The sequence below is a fragment of the Sorex araneus genome, chromosome 3 (assembly GCF_027595985.1).
Source record: "Sorex araneus isolate mSorAra2 chromosome 3, mSorAra2.pri, whole genome shotgun sequence".
Classification (NCBI taxonomy): Eukaryota; Metazoa; Chordata; class Mammalia; order Eulipotyphla; family Soricidae; genus Sorex; species Sorex araneus.
In genome coordinates, this window is record NC_073304.1 from 7709489 (window position 1) to 7728730 (window position 19242).

The 19242-nt window shown below is 46.4% G+C and overlaps 1 protein-coding gene across 1 annotated transcript; it reads left to right on the forward strand.

The window, feature by feature from the left end:
* Positions 1-1413: 1413 nt before the first annotated feature.
* Positions 1414-10314, forward strand: LOC101544488 (corticosteroid-binding globulin-like). Its single transcript, XM_055130272.1, has 4 exons — positions 1414-2011; positions 6915-7185; positions 8949-9096; positions 10102-10314. The coding sequence occupies exons 1-4, from the start codon at positions 1414-1416 to the stop codon at positions 10312-10314; spliced, it is 1230 nt and encodes a 409-aa protein (XP_054986247.1).
* Positions 10315-19242: the final 8928 nt, after the last annotated feature.

A 19242-nucleotide genomic window follows, 5' to 3' on the forward strand; every position in this document is an offset into this window, starting at 1 on the left:
AGGAAGGAAGGAAGGAAGGAAGGAAGGAAGGAAGAGAAAAAAGAGAGAAAGAAAGAGAAAAAATGAGAGAGGGAAGAAAGAAAAAATGAGAGAGGGAAGAAAGGATAGAAAGAGAAAAAAGAAAAAGAGAGACAAGAGACATGTTTCTGTTTTCCTACTGCCACAGTTTTATTTTCTATTTATTCTCTATATCCCTTTTTTTGTCCTCTATGATGTCCTTTGTATTTACTGGCTCTGTAGCACTGCACTGTAGCACTGTCCTCCCGTTGTTCATCAATTTGCTCTAGCGAGCACCAGTAATGTCTCTATTATGAGTCTTGTTTTTACTATTTTTGGCATATTGAATACGCCACTGGTAGCTTGCCAGGCTCTGCCGTGTGGGCGGGATACTCTCGGTAGCTTGCTGGGCTCTCCGAGAGGGACGAAAAAATCGATCCTTTAGCTTCTTTCTCATATACTTCTTAATATATATTTCTCATATATATGTTTTAATATATATTTTTAGCAATTTTCCTTCTGGCTACCCACAAAAGAAAGCACGTTTAGCTTTATAAGGCTCTAAGACTCTCATTTGAATTTATGCAAGTACATCTAACATTATAAGATTCTAAGACTCTCTTTTAAATTTATGCAAGCAAACCTCACTATTATACAAAAATATGAGCCTATGTAGTTCTTTCCCATATCCTGTCTGTTATGTCATGTTATATCAGTATGTAATCTATGTCCAAATATAAAATAATCATTGTTTTTATGCATCATCTTAAAAATCAAATAGAAAATAAAAACTGGAGTCACAAACAAAAATGATAGTTTTTACAATTGTCATTGAATCTACCATATATAGGGATCTTTATTTCTTTGTAAGTTCACCCGCTAGAATCCTCTCATTTCAATCAGAAATTCTCTCTACAGCACCTGCTGCAGTGACATTTTAGGGACAATGGACCCCTCAGCTTCTCCTTGGGAAAGTCTACATTTCTTCCACATTTCCATTGAATGACACTGCTGGGCAGTGCCACTGGGTATAGAATTCCATTTTGGAAGTTTTAGCCCTAGCCATACTTCTAGAATTTCAGCTGCGTGTTGTTTCAGCCTTTACAAGGTCTCATTTATGCTTACTAAAATTGGATTGATGATGTATATTTTAATTTTGGATGAGGGTTAGATCAGAATACAAGTCATGGTCAGTATAGAGGTCTTTTAAGAACTTGGTAAATCACAGCAAGTATTCATAACTTGAGGTCGGGAAACTGAGGTCCAGAGTTCTGACTTGCCCTAGGTCATACAGTCAATGGAGACACAGGGGCTTAGATGGGATCTTCCGCTCCCATTTCACAGGCAGCACTGCCTTGTGGGTCCCACACAGCTAACAGGCTTTCCTGATTTGGCAGGGTTTGGCTGACGTGCACCATGCGGCTCGCCTCCTTCGTCTCCCTCCTCTGTCTGCTTCTCAAGGGCTTTCAGACCATCGAGGCCACAGACACAAGCAACAACAGCCCTTATCGGATCCTGGCTCCAAACAATGCTGACTTTGCCTTCCGTCTTTTTGAGAACCTAGTAACCTTGAATCCCAACAAGGACGTCTTCATCTCCCCTATGAGCATCTCTATGGCCTTGTCTTTACTTATTCTGGGTTCCAGCGGCCAAACACACATTAAGCTGTTTAATGGCCTGGGCTTAGACATCAGTGAAATGTCGGAATATGATATCCGCGAGAGTTTCCGGCTACTTTATGAATTCCTCAGGCTATCAGACAGGAGTTTGGTAATGAGCATGGGCAGCACCTTGTTCCACAAACAGACCTTGAATATCATGACGGTATTCCCAGTAAAGCCCCAGAACTACTATGGATTGGACAACTTTCCTTTAGGCGTCCAGGCCTGGACCAAAACCAGCAGTCAAATCAACGAGTATGTGAAGAATAAAACACATGGGGAAATCTCAGGCTTAGTCTTGGAGATTGAGAACCCGGCCACCATCATCCTGATCAACTACATCTTCTTCTCAGGTACTCTCTAGCTACTCCATTCAGATCAGACACTTGCTACTAAAACCAGTTACAACCATCAAAAACACTGGTTTGCACTGAGGGTAGCAATTGATTGTACAAAACATAGCATATTTGTTTCTCTTCCATGTTCCTAACAAAGGCGGATGTCCGGAAGAGTTTGAACATGCCTGAAATCTTACAGGTTGGCCTAAATACATGACCATGAATCATCTGGCAGACTCAAAGTCTAAACAATACCCGCTGAGGCTGGCACTGAGTCAGTCACTAGGACCGATTTTGAACGACAGCCTAGAACAGAGTCCTCATTCTCAGGAATTTCCAGACGGCCCCTCAATCCACTGGCACCTACTTTCCATAAGCTAGAATCATCCCTCACCAGCCCTTGCACCAACAAATCCTCATTTCCTCCTAACCAATTTGGAGCAGGGTTTTCCATCATGCCATTGGCAATACATAAAATTTGCCAGCGGGAATTGTTAAAATTTAAAACTCCAGATCCCGCTCCAGAAGCAAAGTCTCCTGTGAAAAGTCTTAGAATTTGCAGGGGTGATGGGAGCTGAGGAGGCAAAGGGCCAGTAGGGGCTCCTTCGGTGGTGCTCAGGGCTTGTTTCTGGCTATGCATTCAGGGATCACTCCTGGTAGTACTCAGGGGCCCATACACAGTAGTGGGCATGTTGGACATATGCCAGACAGGGCCTTACCTACTGTACTATTTCTCCCACCCCAGAATTTGTATTTTTAACCAGAACCTGCCTCTGATCAGTTTTGTGATCTGGTGGTTTAGAAACAATTTCCTTGAGAATAATGTCTAAATTTACTGTAATTACTGTAGTATGGGTCCTCCGACCCCAATCTAGCACATTAAAAAATTAAGCATAAAAAAATCTTTAAAGAGGCCAAACCATTACTTTAACTCAGCCATCCTGTACTCTTAAGGTTGTATCTTTATCTTGGGTCTTGAGAATAATGCAGTGAACCCTGGGGTGCAGATATCTCTTCAAGTGAGTGACTAAATTTTCTTAAGGTAAATACGCAGAGTGGAATTGCTGAACTATGTGGTAGCCCTTTTTTTTTTTAAGTTTGAGAAACCTACATAATGTTTTTACCTTAGAAGCTGCACCAACTTACCTTCCTCCAAAATGCGTTCGGATTCCTTCTCTTTGCACTTGCCAAAAACCTGCTATTTCTTGTCAGAGAGACAAGAGTAAGAGTTAAGAGCTCTCAAGTTCTTGTAAAATTTATTGGGTTCTTAAGTCCAGTGTCTCCTGTCATAGAAAAGAATTTAAGAAGGACATGAAGAGTTTAGGAAACATTTAGGAGCTATGGATAGGAAAAGAGAAACATGTTTAAGACAGAACACAGGCTTCTCTAAGGGGAGGAAGTACAAAATGGCTTTGGGAAATGAATAGAGAGATAGATAGATAGATAGATAGATAGATAGATAGATAGATAGATAGATAGATAGATAGATAGATAGATATTCTCCAAGTCTGAATTCTATGACAGATTTTATTTTTGGTATGAGATATTATAGGCTGAAGTGATAGTACAGCAGGTAGGGCATTTGCCTTACATGCGGCTGACCCTGATTCGATTCCTCAGTCCCTCTCAGAGAGCCCAGCAAGCTACCGAGAGTATCCCGTCCACACAGCAGAGCCTGGCGTATTCAATATGTCAAAAACAGTAACAACAAGTCTCATGTGGAGACGTCACTGGTGTCCACTGGAGCAAATCGATGAACAATGGGACTACAGTGCTACAGTGCTAGTGCTACGTGAGATATTGTATTTTGATTTGGATTTTTCTGATAGTAAATGTATTGAGTTGCCTTTTCTGTACCTGTTGGCCATTTTAATTATCCTCTTTTGGAGGCCTTTATCCCAAATTGGACTTTGGAGTCTTTTACAGTATTGGGCTATGTAAGAAAAAAACTTTGGTGTAAGACCACAACAGCAAGTCCCTGCCGTGACTCGGATAGTGCAACGGGTAGGGCGTTTGCCTTGCACATGGCCTATCCGGGTTCGATTCCTCCGCCCCTCCCGGAGAGCCCAGCTAGCTACCAAGAGTATCTCGCCCGCATGACAGAGCCTGGCAAGCTACCCATGGCATATTCGATATGCCAAAAATAGTAACAAGTCTCACAATGGAGACATTATTGGTGCCCGCTCGAGCACATTGAATGAGCAATGGGATGACAGTGACAGTGACAAAAAAAAAACATGTTTATGCATTTCAGATAGTAATGTACAGATTGAAAAGGTTTGTTCCCATTTATTTTTATTTGTTTTGTTTGGATGTCCTAATGCTCAGGGGTTATTCCTGGCTTTGCACTCAGGAATTACTCCTGGCAGTGCTCAGGAGACCATATGTAGATGCTGGGAATTGAACCCAGGTCAGCCACATATAAGTGCCCTACCTGCTGCACTATCACTCCAGCCCCTGATCCCATTTATTAGGGTGGTTTCCATTTTGTTGAACATATCTTTAATTATGCAGTCTTTTTGTCTTTCGTTGTTGTGGTTGTAGTCACATTTTTAAAAGTTTTTTCTTCATTTGTAGTTTTGGTATCATATCCAAAATATCAAGTCAAACCAGTGTCAAAGTGATTTATCCCTATATTATTTTCCAATCACAGCAGAATCTGGCAAGCTACCCATGACGTATTCAATATGCCAAAAACAGTAGTAATAACGGGCTTCATTCCCCTGACCCTGGAAGAGCCCCTAAAGTGGCAGCATTGGAAAGGATGAGTAAGGAAAGGCTGCTAAAATCTCAGGCTCTTCGTGTTCCTGGAGTGAGCAGATGCCATTGGGCTACACTAGCATGCAACAGGGATGAGTGGAGACATTACTGGCACCCGCTCGAGCAAATTGATGAACAACTGGATGACAGTGATACAGTGATATAGTGATTATTTTCCAAGAGTTATATGGTAACAGTCCTGTTCACTTTTTGATCTTTTTTGATTTAAATCTGATGAGTGGTATAAGACTAGATAGAGACCCAACTTCATTCCTTGGCATGGGAATATTCTGACTTCAAATTACCACTTACAGAACAGCGTATCTTTCCCCACTAAGTATTACTGACTCTTTTATCAAATATTAGTTAAAAGTACTTTAGAGGCTTTGTTTCTGGGAGATCATTTCTGTTCCATTGGTCTGCCTGTGTGCTAATCCCATGCTATTTTGGAGCTTTGTAGTATAATTTGAAACCAGAAAGTTGATGCCTCCAGCTTTATTCTTTTGGAGAGTGACTCTGGCTATACCAGATTTTCGTAGTTTCATGGTATTCTTTACTCCTGGCAGAGGTTGGGCCAAGACTTTGGCACATTCAGCCAATGGCAATTCAGGTGGTCCCACAAATGCCAGAGGGCATCTCTCCCACCAGACTGAGCACTCCTTGTCTGTCTGGGGACTCAGCACCTCTGCTTAGTATTTGGTGCCTGCAAGTGATTGTAGAGTCTCTGGCAATGCCATAACCTGGGGTAAAAGTCCTGGGTAAAAGCAAGAACAGGAACAGAGCTCAGGAGTGTAGAGGGGCCTGCACACCTGTGCAGAGTGGGTGTGGGCGCTGGCGTGGCAGCATTTAGCACAGACCTTCTATTTCTCACCCCCCCCAGATGGAATGGGGCTAAACTTATTAGATAGAGTAGATCCAGGTGACCAAACCAACGACTTCTGAAGCATGTCTCACTGCACAGATAATGTGCCACACAGCGGGAGTAATGCCAGGCCCCTGGATCGGTCACTCAGGGAATCTGCTGAAAACGTTCCAGCAAGCAGGACCGTCACAGAAATGAATCACATCTCCCAGGCACAGTCCTGATTGGGTGACTCGTTACAGTTCTTTCTGAGAACAGGAAGTGTGTTAGAATCACTCTCATTCTCTCAGATAGTCCCACATGAATTCTTAAGTTTCTCTACCATGAGTTTTTCTGCTCAAAGAACTTCAAGATAAAATTCCTTTAGGGAGACTAGAGTCCACTCTGTTTTTTGCCAAAGTAGATATGGCCTGGCTGGTTTGGGCAAAGAAACAGTATGGAGTAAATGTTGAATACCAAACAGTAGAAGGTACATTTTATCCACGTTGCCTTTCTTCAGAGAAGTAGATATCACAAAACTTCTTTGCGACTTCTTTGTGACAAAACCAGTCACAAAGCATCATGCCCTTCATTCCTGGGGACCCCAGACTTCTTTGGGGGTGGTCTTGAGAAGCCTGAGATGGTCTCACTGGCAGTGTCAGCCCCCAGCCAGCTTCTGCTCAGTGTGAGGAAGGAACATGACATGTTCCTGACTTCTGGGTCTTCTCCTAGGTCCTGGGCCTCTAACAGGGTCTCCGAGCAGCCCTTAGGAGGGAGACTGGTTCAGGGTTGGGGTCTTCAGGCCTCGGCCCCATAGCTAGGGGAAAGAAGCAGGTCTGCTGAATGGACTAAACAGCTGCTGGAAATCTTACATGATTGAGGGCATCTCACAGGGTGTTGGGACTCCCCCCGCCACACACACATGTACACACACACACACTCACACTTTCTCACACTTTCATCTTTGAGATGCTGAAATAAAGCACCACTTTCAGGGTCCACTCTATTTTGGGGGATAGAAGTAAGACAAAGGCTGGGTCACTGTATCTAAATACACGATCCTCCATTCCATCTTTATAAGCCAATGTCAAAAATGCAGCTCACTCTCCATCTGTCAGAAGTGGAGGGTCCCACAGTCTCTGGAGGATCCAGTAAGGAATGCTTTGGGGCATCCACCCTTTACCAGACATCCCTGGGAACCCACTCCTTTCCTTGACACTCACAGCTCAGGAGGGGACCGTCCCCTGGCTGAGTGATGCCCCCAGCTCTGAGTAAACCCCACTCTTCATCTCCTGCCTTCACTTCCTGTCTGCCCAGGTACATGGGAACAGGCCTTCAGCCCAGAAGACACCAGGTTGGAGGACTTCTTTGTGGATAACACGACCGTGGTGCAGGTGCCCATGATGTTCCAGTCAAACATCTTCAAGTACTTGTATGACTCGGAGCTGGAATGCATGGTTGTGCAGCTGGAGTACATGGGCAACATCACTGCCTTCTTCATCCTCCCTGACAACAAGAATATGGACATAGTCATCCAGGAGCTGAACCAAGACACACTTCGTAGGTGGGACACATCCATGATCAGCAGGTAACTCCGTCCTTCCTCTGGGATACATGGTTTGCTGACTGCCTTCTGCCCAAGGCACTGAGGCTCTCTGACCTAGAGGTTTGCACTGAGATACCTTAGGGCTTTCTGTAAGGTGAGTAAGCACCCCTCTGTATCTTCATATTCTTGCCTTATTTTCCCCTTTGGAAAACAGAAGGTAGTCTACAAAGGGTGCTCGGGAAGTCCAGGGGCCCCACAGGCAATTTTTTATCCACCAGGCCATTGGTTCAGCACAATGACCCAAGAATGAGATTCTGCTCTACTGAATCCACAGCACTGGGAATACCCAAGCAGGCCCATAGTGCCGGGGCCTTGCACAGCAGCACCCTACGATGCTTGGGGGACTTGGCGGTGCCAGAATTGAAACAGGGCATGGGCCGTAACCACTGGGCTATCTGCTAGCCCCCCAGTACTTAAACTGAGTTAACCCACCACCTGGTCACCCACCCTGAGGCCAGGGACTATAAGTTTCAAAGATATAAGAATAAAAATGAGATGGTGGGCTCTTATCCAAAAGGCTGGACTCACAGGTTGGAGCATTCGGTGGCTGAGAGCCACCTCCCCAGGCCGGAAGGTGGGTGAAGGATGGGGGAAATGGAGAAGGAACAGGAGCCGGGCCCAAGGCTAGTTGGCAGTCGGTTTATTTCTCTCCTCCCCGGCATCCTTCCGTCTCTCCCTTTACAGCACAGTTTTGTAGTTTGTAGCAATCATAGTTTTGGGCATAGCCCCAAAGTCCCAAAGTCTCAGTTTCTCCTCCTTGTTTTCAATGTCTCATCGTCAACCTTCTCGTCCTCAACATCTAATCCCGGGATCTTGTCTTCATCTCCTTCCCCAACGTCTCGTCTCATTCTGTTCCTTCAGCATCTCCTTCTCAGCATCTCCTTCACGTCTCGTGAGTCTGGTCTTTGACATATAATCTGCGTCTAGTTCCGTTCTCTTCTGTTTCCTCTTTTTGTTGTTGTTGCTTTTTTTGTTTGTCTGTTTTTCGTATTTTATTTATTTATTTTTTATTTATTTTTATTTTTTTTTTAATTGAATCACTATGTGGAAAGTTACAAAGCTTTCAGGCTTAAGTCTCAGTTACATAATGCTCGAACACCCATCCCTTCACCAGTGCATATATTCCACCACCAAGAACCACAGTAAACCTCCCCCCAACCCCCCACCTCCCAACCCCCCACCCCGCCTGTGTAGCTGACAAATTTCACTTTACTTTCTCTTTACTTTGGCCATACCACCCTGAACTCGCCCGATCTCGTCTCCCTCTCTTTCTGACTCATTTCACTTAACATGATACTTTCCATGTATGATCCATTTATATGCAAATTTCATGACTTCATCTTTTCTAACAGCTGCATAGTATCCCATTGTGTAGATGTACCAAAGTTTCTTTAACCAGTCATCTGTTCTTGGGCACTCAGGGTTTTTTTTTCCAGATTTTGGCTATTGTAAACAGTGCAGCATGCACCAACATTTGAGAACCGCATCTGCTTTGCCATGGAAGTGGTCAGCCCAATGGACAAGAGCTTTTGAGCAGAGAGGGCTGGGAGGCGGTCTGAGTCCCGACTCTGCCCTGATGTGTGAGGAACACACAGAGATGGGGGTTGGCTAAAGACACAGGGTGTGGTGGTATCAGTTCCAGAGGAAGACACCATGTGAATAAGCCAAAGGCGCTGTGCCAGGGAGTGTCTCACCCACGTGTCTCCCCTGAGCAGAAAAAGCCTAACCCATCTGCTTCTCCCGAGCAACAATGTGGACCTCTACATCCCCAAACTCTCCCTGTCTGGACTCTATGACCTTGGAGAAATCACGAAGGCCCTGAGCCTCAGAGATTTAAAGAACAGCCAAACAGACTCGAGCAAATACAGCAGCATAGTCCAGACGTTGTCAAAGGTAACTATCTCTGGGGTCCTTCACTCGCGCTGCTCCCCCAAATCCACCCTGAGAGTGACAGGCAGCCCCACGGAGCTCTTTCTTGAGTGGGCGTCCAGGCTGCAGCCCCACATGTCCCAGTGCCATCCAGGAGACCACCAAAGGAAGTGGTCAGGAGGGCTGTGAGGGCTGTGGGCAGCCCCTAAACTAGAAGTCAGAAAGAGTTCCACTGTATCCTCACCCACAGTTTCACTCTCTTTGTCCTTGTTCTCTCCATTCATTCATTCATTCATTCATTCATTCATTCATTCATTCCTTCTGAAAGAACTCTCCAGGGTACTGGGGATGCTCCCATGGTTCTGACCTGGTCAGAGATCTGACGGTCCTGAAGGTGACAAAACTAAGAGGGGATGGAGGGAGAAAGCTTTAGGGGTAGTGACCCCCCCTTGTACATGAACTTGAACCCCAGTGACACCATAGTACAAGAGCTGCTCAGTCGTCACCTCGTCCTCCTCCCAAGGGAGCTGCAGCTTCCAGGAGAGTCTGGCCAGGAAGACAAAGAGCTCAGGAGGCTGCAGGGCCAACAAAGACTGTCCCCTCTGGCCCGGGCTTCGACTCGGACCTCCTTCCCAGCACTCACGGCACGTGCCCGGCCCATCTCAGTGGCCTGGCCTCCTGGGCACACGAGCCCCACCCCAGAGTGCAGAGCCTGTGACATGCCACCTCAGAGCTGGCCCGACTTTGCGTCCACGCGATCAGCACAGTGCTGACGCCAGAACTCCTTCTCCTTGCATAGCCCCTGACGTTTCCACAGAGACCCCTTTCCCTGAGAGCATGACCCCTTAGTTCCTTCCCACAGAGGAGTATGGTCCTGCATCTCCCTGAGAAACCAGCAGCGTAGCCCTGAATCCTGACTTCACCTCGGGTCAATGAGGGGTTGGGGATAATGGGCAGGAAGCCTTGAGCAGGTGTGGAATGTTGGGGCACAGCAGGAACTCACCTTTCATCCCTTGGCCATACCCACAGGTGGTATACAACTCCAATCTGCAACTCAGTGAGAATGGCCAGGCAGCTCCCTCCAAGACCTCCAGCAGGTCAGTGGGCCGGAAACTCTTGGCTCCCACAATTCGCTTCAACCACCCCTTCATCATCATGGTCTTCAATCATACCTCATGGAGCTGCCTTTTCCTGGGCAAGGTCATGAACCCACAGGAATCCACAAGCCATGGGAAGCCATGATGCCCACTGACCTTGGGCACTGGGATGTTTCTAGCCTTCTCCAGCTTTCCTCCTTGTAATAAACAACTGTCAGCTGCCATTGCGACTGGTCACTGGTGCGATTAAAGGGGGAGGGGAAACATCTACAGCCTACTGCCCTCGTGACCCGGCAGGGGCGGGCTCTCTGCTCCCACCCATTAAACTTGGATTGGTGTTGTGGGGAGTCTGCAAGAAGGGGCTATGGAGACCCAAGTACTGGTAGGAGATTTTTATGAGTTTTAAATTATTTCTAAGTAAAAACTTAAAGAAATAAAAGCCAAAACACAAGAGAAAGATAAAATCCTGAAAAATATATAGATGGTTTATAGATGATACACAGAGACTGATAAAAGGGTACAAATTAGATACATCAGAGGTGGGTAGGTACACAGAAAACTAGCTATATAAGTAAATAAACACAAAAATACAAAGATAGATATGTTACCATATAGATAAATAAACAGAAGCTAGATGTATATTTTCACAAACAGGGAGGTCGGTAAGCAGGAGGAGTATAGCCAGATAGATAGATAGATAGATAGATAGATAGATAGATAGATAGATAGATAGGAGATACCAGGTTTAGAGATATGACATACATCTTGATATTGAATGGCAGTTCCTTATACATGTATTCATACTTTTCTGTCATATATGAATATAAATACATACACATAGCTACCTAAATATAGATGTATGTATGTGTGTATGTATATATACACACACACACACACATATATATATATATATATATATATATCACTGTATCACTGTTATCCCATTGTTCATCGATTTGCTTGAGCAGGCACCAGTAATGTCTCCATTCATCCTAGCCCTGAGATTTTTGCAGCCTCTCTTTATTCATCCTTCCCAATGGTACCACATTGGAGGCTCTTTCAGGGTCAGGGGAATGAGACCCATCATTGTTACTGTTTTTGGCATATCAAATACACCACGGGGAGCTTGCCAGGCTCTGCCTTGCGAGCAGGATACTCTTGGTAGCTTGCCGGGTTCTCTGAGAGGGAGAACTAGACTATACAGGAATATATATATATATATATATATATATAGAGAGAGAGAGAGAGAGAGAGATAGATAGATAGATAGATAGATAGGTAGATAGATAGATAGATAGATAGATAGATAGATAGATAGATATAGAAGATATAGATATAGACATATATCTGAATACCAAAGCCATCCTCTTACTTATCTAGAAAAATTTTAATGTATTTCCACTTGGGGCAAAATTAACACAATTTGGAGATGGAGCAATGGTACAGTGTGTTGGGCGCTTGCCTTGTACATGGCTAACTTGGTTTTGATCCCCAGTATCCCATATAGTTTCCCAAGCACTGCCAGGAGTAATTCCTGAGTGCAGAGCCAAGAGTAACCCATGAGCACTGCCTGATGTCACCAAAATAAACCCCCCAAAATTTAACACAACTTTGTTCACTTCATTAATTACCACTTCCCATTTCCTTAGGGGCTTTACACAATTGCCATTAAATACCAGGAAAAAAGTCTGAAGAATTGGGGGAGAGAAATTAAAAACACTGTCTGCAAGTACATGTAGTACACCTCCAGAATCCTAGAAGTACATGATAAAAAAAAAAAACAGAACACTCAGATAATAAAATTTATCAAGATGGTCAGATGTAGAATTAACTATGGGAGATGTCCTTGCATAAAAGCACATCAACCTTCTCGACATCAGGTAGGCACCATTTCTCCCTGTTAGTTCAAAACTCAGTGTTTTTCCCATAAAAATAGTGACAACTCTCTCATACATGGAATATTTACCCTAGTAGGTGGGGAACAGTGTGGGGAGGCAAAGGAGGAGGGTGCACTGGTGGAGGGTGTGGTGCTATTGCACACATAAAACACTATCATTAATAGTATTGCGAATCACAAGCCTAAATTTGAATATTTTTAAAATGCTAACAAATGTGGGGCTGGAGTGATAGCACAGCGGGTAGGGCGTTTGCCTTGCACGCGGCCGACCCGGGTTCGATTCCCAGCATCCCATATGGTCCCCTGAGCACTGCCAGGGGTAATTCCTGAGTGCAGAGCCAGGAGTGACCCTTGTGCATCGCCAGGTGTGACCCAAAAAGCAAAAAATAAAATAAAAATAAAAATAAAAAATAAAATGCTAACAAATGTGGTTAGACTTTCCAGAGAGCGAGACAAGATAGCACAAAGTCAATAGCTGGGGGGGGGGGGCAAAAAACACCTGCAGAAAAAGCCAGAGACATGGGATCAAGGGAAGAGAGAAGTGAAACGGGATGGGCAAGTGTCACAAGGATGAAACTGATGACATAGATCCGGTCGCCTAGAGATCAACTCAAGCACAAATAGAAACTGAATATTTAATAAAAGAAATATAAAATGAATGGGTATTGAAACAACTGGATAGGCATTTGCAGAAAAAGTGAAATAAAATGGGCATATTCCTCAGACTACACAAGACGAAGCTGAGAACTGAGATCTACAGCTGATAAAACACTCCCCAAGCCCTAGCGGGAACCAGGTGGGCCCTGCAGGATCGGGGGGAGGAAAGGTCCCCTGGGTCCAGGGATGTGGCTCAGTGGCACAGCACCCACTGCCCACGCAAAGCCCAGCCCCGGGTCCCCAGCACCTCCCGCATCTCTGAGTGTGACCCCGACCCTGCAGGGCTGAGCCCCACCACCACAACAAGCGAGAGACCCCGGCACATTGCACCCACATGTGTGTGAGCAACACAAGTGGGCCAACCCCGCCCAGCACCCCGTCCCAGCAAGCAACACAACCACAGCCCGAAGAGGGCAGCAGTGATAGCGGGGGGAAGGGAGGGACAAAGGTCAGTCATCAGAAACACTCAGCCAATGGCCGACCTCCTACGGGGAAGAAGAGCCCATGGCGAGCTCTCCCTCAGCAAGGAAACCACCCCCAGGGCTCAGGCCATGGGGTGTGTCCATCACTGTGGGTCCTCGAAGGACAAAGGACGTGCTGGGGCTGTCCCGAACCAGGAGGATGGTTCCTGATGGTTCCTACGCAAACCCCCTTCAGGATCCTGACCCATCAGCCTGCATCTGAGCCCCGGTCCCACCCCACAGCTCCCCCCTGAGTTACCAAAGGAGGCATGGACAGAAGGAGGGGTCTCTGCTCCCCGGCAGGGAAGTGCTGGCACTGCCTCCATGAGCCTATGGGGGCTCTTCTGATTTTCCCCAAGATTTAGTGGAGCATCTGGGCCCTTCGAGTCAGAGATGTTGGACACTATGGCATATGCGGGACTGCCTGCCCGCTACATAAGGGACTAGGACCCCAGGAATCACATATGACCCAGTGCAAATCCACAGAGAGGAAATACGGACAATCCTGTGACAACAGACCCTCCCAGTCCTGGGTTTGAGTCCTATGAAGACATCAAGTCCCCCAAGATTTTCTTTCCCACTGACTTTTCTGACAACTGCTGTACTAGCCGAGGAGGGCAGGCCTTGGCTTGGTGACTCTACCAAGCACGAGCCCCGTCAGAAGTCAACGGCTGATGGACTGAGTAGCTGTGGCTGAAGTACAGAGTCCAGAAGGCTCTGAGGCTGGGGTCTCCACAGCAGGTGGGCAGAGCACGGACCGAAGAACAAGACAGAACTTCACATAAGCTTCTCCTCCAGAGGACACCTGGGCATGATTTTAACTTTGTGTCTTTTCATTTCTGTGCTAAACTTGTCTAAGTTTCACCAGGGCAAGTAGGGACATCACACAGTGTATCCTGAGCGCAAATCTAATCTATCCGAGAGCCTTTTCCCTAAAGGATCCGGTGAGCCTATCTTGGGTTCTCAAGACCCTTTTTTCAATTTGATGCTCCGTGGGTCCAGAGCAATTAGGACAGAGGGTAGAGTGTACACTTTGCACAAGGCCAACTCAGGTTCAATTCCTTATGATCCCCTGAGCCTGCCGGGAGTGATACTTGAGTGCAGAGCCAGGTGTCAGCCCTGAACACAGCAGGGTGTTATCAAACAAAACAAAACAAAAAAAAGCCAGTTGGCCATTCCTGATCAGTGAGGGGGCCCCTGCAGCTGGGGAGGTCTCCTTTGAGGTCCCCACAAAGACTGAAAATGAGTTGGGCCTGATGTAGGCAGGCAGGTAAGGAAAGATGCCCCCCACCCCTCTCCCTCAAGGTCTTCAAGGCAATGGCAGTGAGTTTCCTGGGAAATAATAATACCAATAGCCCTGAAGTTGCAAAAAGCCAATTTTGCAGAAAACAGGAACCTCTGAGGCCTGATAAAACTTTCATCTAGTGCCACAATAGACCCAGAGAAGGCTGGATGCGCCCTCCCCTCCCTACTCCCCACCACCAAGAGGCTAGGAAAGATCATTCTTTCTGAATTCCAAAGATCATCTAAGACTCCCAACTCTATCCCCCCTAGCAACCTCCCTAACAATGGACTTTCACCTAGGTAGAAGTCCCAAGTGCGGGCAGGTTGGAAAAATCTTATAAAAGCCACCTTGAACAAAGGAAGGGGGCGCATATGCTGCCTGAGCCCCTGTGCTGCGTTACTCCCTCTCTCATTTTCTCTCCCTCCTTCCCCTTCCTAAAAATCTCCAAATAAATCTGGTTTTACTTCAGTGCTCCTGAAATTCTTTTCCAGGGGAAGGCTTCTGCCAATGGGAACAGCACACCCACACTCAGGACTTGTCACAGTGGTGGCGAGGAAGCTGGAAGGGCTAGGTAACCATCTGGATAGTCCTGTAGAGCTGGCCTGATTGGTCTTTATCTAGATCTGATTGGCTGTTATCTCAATGATCTGATTTGTTTCTTTGTAAGCAGTTGCATAGCACCCAGGCCATGCCAGCGGGTAGGGATGCTGGACATAGGGCCTGGTGACTCTCCTGGGCCCCCACAGTCAGAAGGCAGACCCCACTCCAGGAGGAACAACCCCAGCTCTCCACACCCATGTCATAAGGATGGATGGATATTTGGAGCCTGACTCAGAAATTGCTTGAAAATAAATTTTATGCCTCATGACCCTTTGCTTTTAAGGACTTCCATAGAGATTTCCTAAGAATGGGTCGTTTTATTTCTCAGTAAAATTTCCAGCCTCTGAATCAGGTTCCATCTTGGATCCTCTGTCCCACCCGGAATCCAACTATGCTCACTGCCCAGGGAGGACCGGGAGCACGGGTCTCCCTCCCTCAGGGAAGGGCCTTGACGCTGATTCCTGGACCGTGTCTGGTCTGGCCTCCAGGGGCTCTGAGGGCATAATCTGGGGAGGAGTCTGCAGAAACATCTTCTGAAGTCACCAGATACACAATCAGCCTCTGCTCTCCCCAGCAGACACCCTGTGCTCTACAGCCCTGATTTTTCTAAGCCACACAATCCCTGTTGTCACAAAGGGTGTCATCATACATGTTGGGTATCATTGGTTTGTACTTTCTCCCTTGCCACAGAGTTTGGGCTTATCTGGTAATAATCTCTAAACTATTCTAGACTACATTGGTATGTCCTGCTCCCCTTGCCACTAGGAGCTTAGTTATATCAGTCACACCCATCAAAGTGCTCCCAAGTCACTTCCATTCCTTTGTTTATCTGCAACCACTTCTACCGGTTTATCTACTCTTCCTCTAATCAAACTCTGTTAATTTGTAAGGTCAGACCTTGCTAGGACAGTGTACTTGTATTGTAAGTTAATATTGCCTTTCTCCACTCCTTATGTCTTTTGAATAGTTTACTTTAAAACAATATCCTTTTTGTATGGACAAAGAAAGACAATTGTTAATATGCTTTGGTAACATGGGATTTAATTGGCTTCAAATATTATTCATTCCCGGGCATCTGCTTTCTCGACTTAAGCCTCAGCTGCCCTTACTTCCTAGCACTCCCAAAAGCAGGGTCCCAACGAGGGACGGGACGGACCCAGGGCAAGTGGTGAGTTATGTGCTACCCTGGCATCGAGATGGGCCTGGCCAAAGTGCCTAATGCTTAACTATATGTTAAGAGATTGGTCATGGACATGTCATGTCATGATCCAAAAGCAACGACAAGACTAGGATCCTGCTAGGGCTAGGAAAGACTAATCTGGCCTGAGCACTGTAGTCTGAGATCGAGATGACCCCAGGACAGCAATTCTATAAGCTTAATGCATTTCTTGCTATGTCCATACAAAATGATTAATAATATGAATACTTATATGTTAGCTGGACAAGGAGAGGAGAAACACACCCATGGGATTCCGTTCTTGGGCGGGTGTCCTGCTGAAAGAGAATCTGTCCTAGAAGCAGCATCCCCTAAGGGATAGAACTTTACCCCCTAATGCCCTATTGATTGTGACCACACCTATGTGTAAGCCCCAACCCCTCATGCTGGGGGATTTAACTAGGCTGTGAGAGTGGGCTGGGGGCGAGTGCCAGGGAGTGCCGGTCAGTCCCAGGGCCAGTCCCAGTGCCAGATGTAGAGAAGCCAGATTGAGACCCATATCCAGAGGGAAGGAGAATGAAGTAGAATGGGGGAGGAAGAAGCAGGAGGAGAATCAGAGGAAAATGGAGATGGGAATGGAATAAACTGCAACTGAGACCAACCAGCCTGGCTTCCGTTCCTTCCTTCGCCTGCCTCATCATCGCCATCAGCCTCCCCGGGGTGGGGGAAGTGGCTGGAGACTACCGAACTCGAGAGGCGGAAGAGACAGTGGTGCGGTGTCCCCCTTTCCCTTTTTCTTTTTTGTGTTTTTACACAATACACATGGAAGGCTTTCTTTAATTATTTTTTAAAATATTTAACTTACAAATGTATTTTAGTGGTTTATAATGATATCACTTCCTTTGTCGGTCTTCAAATTACTAAGAATAGTCAAACCATCACCACGGGGGCTGGAGCAATAGCACAGCGGGTAGGGCATTTGCCTTGCATGCAGCCGACCCAGGTCTGATTCCCAGCATCCCATATGGTCCCCTGAGCACCGCCAGGAGTAATTCCTGAGTGCAGAGCCAGGAGTAGCCCCTGTGCATCTCCGGGGGCGACCCAAAAAGCAAAATGTTCTTAGCAGTAGTGATGGTTCAAAGGCTAGAGTGTGTGCTTGCATGAGGATACCAGCATTCAATCCACACACCGCAGAGTTTCCACACACTGCTAGTACAAAATCAGGAGTAGCTTCATAGCACCACCAGCTTGAGGTTCCCAATTAAGATATCCTCCCATCCCACAATGACCCACTCACAAACTGACCCCAACTGACATGCCCCAAAACCAGATGCCCTCCCAGCACCCCATTTTTTGTACATCACTTCCCTAATCAACCCTTCATAAACTCTTGCTCAAGTGAGAGGGTTACTTGAATTATGAAACCAAATTCTACCATCTGTTCTGGTTCAAACCTTGTGTGTTCGTTTGTTTGGTTTTGAACCACATTCAGCAGTGCTCAGGGCTCACTCCTGGTCTGTACCCAGGAATTACTCCTGTCAGTGCTTGGGGATATAGGCTGGCAGAGATCAAACCCAGACCAGCAGTGTGCAAGGCTGGCACTCATCTTGCCATACTTTGTCTCCATCTTCAAAGAAAAAAGCAAAAGAGAGAGGGAGAGATAGAGGGAGAGAAGAAGGAAGCATGGAAGGATGGAAGAAAGGGAGAGAGAAAGGGAGGGTGAGAGGGAGGGAGGGAATTCTTTAAAGCAGAAACTAGTTTTCTCTTAAAATACCACATCAGCATCCACTCTCTCTACATACAACTGCATTAGTCATCCCTCCATCCTTATCAGAGGTTAGTTCCATCAGTCTTCCTTGTACAGATGTGAAATCAGCTACTAAGACAAACACAGGTAAAGGCGTATGTGATAATTATCTCCTTCTCATTCCTGAGTAAGGAAAGGAACCTACTGACCTTTCTATAGCATCACCTTGGTCCCTACTACACACTTTGAGTAATGGTGAGAAATTTGACTCTGCCATTAGGTGGGACCCTCAGGGCCACTGCTGATGGCCCTTCTGTACTGACAGCAGCAGAGCGTGGAACGCTGTGGAATGCTGCCCAGGACTCAGAGGGGGACACCTGCTCCCCGCCATCCATGGATCCAGGGGCTGGTCTTACACCTGTCACTCAGTAGCAAGATCATCATCAATGCAAGGAGAACAAACTCAGCGGCCCTGGAGGAGCTCCGGAGGATACTCTGGGTGACAGGGACCAGCTTTCTTCAGAGACCCGAGGCTCCTAATGACCCAAGGAGATGCGGGCTGCAGCCCCTTTGCTGGGGTCCTGGTACACTGAGGGGTGCTGCAGTCTTGGGCCTGGATGCTAACTTTGAGCAACTGCTGGGAAATCTACCTGCTGTTAACTTTTACTTCATTTTTACTTTTTTTCATTTTACTTTTACATTCATTTACTCACTTGTGCTTAGGGGCCACATTCAGAGACCTCAGGCATACTCCCAGCTCTGTGCTGCAGGGGCCACTCCCAGCAGTGCTCAGGGGACTCTGCCATACTGGGGATCAAACCCAGGCCTCCTGGTGCCAAGCGTGGACTCAGCCAACTGAGCTCTCTCCAGCCCCTCAACCTGGATTTTACACATGGTCATTAACATCACTGAATTTCCCCTCACACTCAGACTACTGAATTTTTGGCTTCTAAACTACCAAAGGGCTTGGTCCACTTTATGTGCTTTTTCCAGGGTAATGTTAGTCTTTTCTTTTCTTTTGTCTTGTTTTTAATCTATAAAGGTCACACCCAGAAGTACTCTGGGAACCACGTGGTGCTGGGGATGAACCTGAGGTTGAGCATATGACTTCTCCCTGGCCAGAGAAGAAGATGAACTGGACCCCAACTTCACACTACAAATGAAACTCAAATCTAGAGGGAGTGAAGCTTTGAAGAGTTAAAAGAAAGCAATAAGATCATGTAAAGATAGCAAATATATATGAAGCTGGAGAGATGGTACAGCAGGTAAC

Excerpts from the sequence above, each read along its gene's own strand:
- LOC101544488 (XM_055130272.1), top strand. The coding sequence starts at position 1,414 with ATGCGGCTCGCCTCCTTCGTCTCCCTCCTCTGTCTGCTTCTCAAGGGC. Across the intron at positions 7,186-8,948 it reads GACACATCCATGATCAGCAG|CAACAATGTGGACCTCTACA; the intron begins GTAACTCCGTCC and ends GCTTCTCCCGAG. Across the intron at positions 9,097-10,101 it reads TAGTCCAGACGTTGTCAAAG|GTGGTATACAACTCCAATCT; the intron begins GTAACTATCTCT and ends CCATACCCACAG.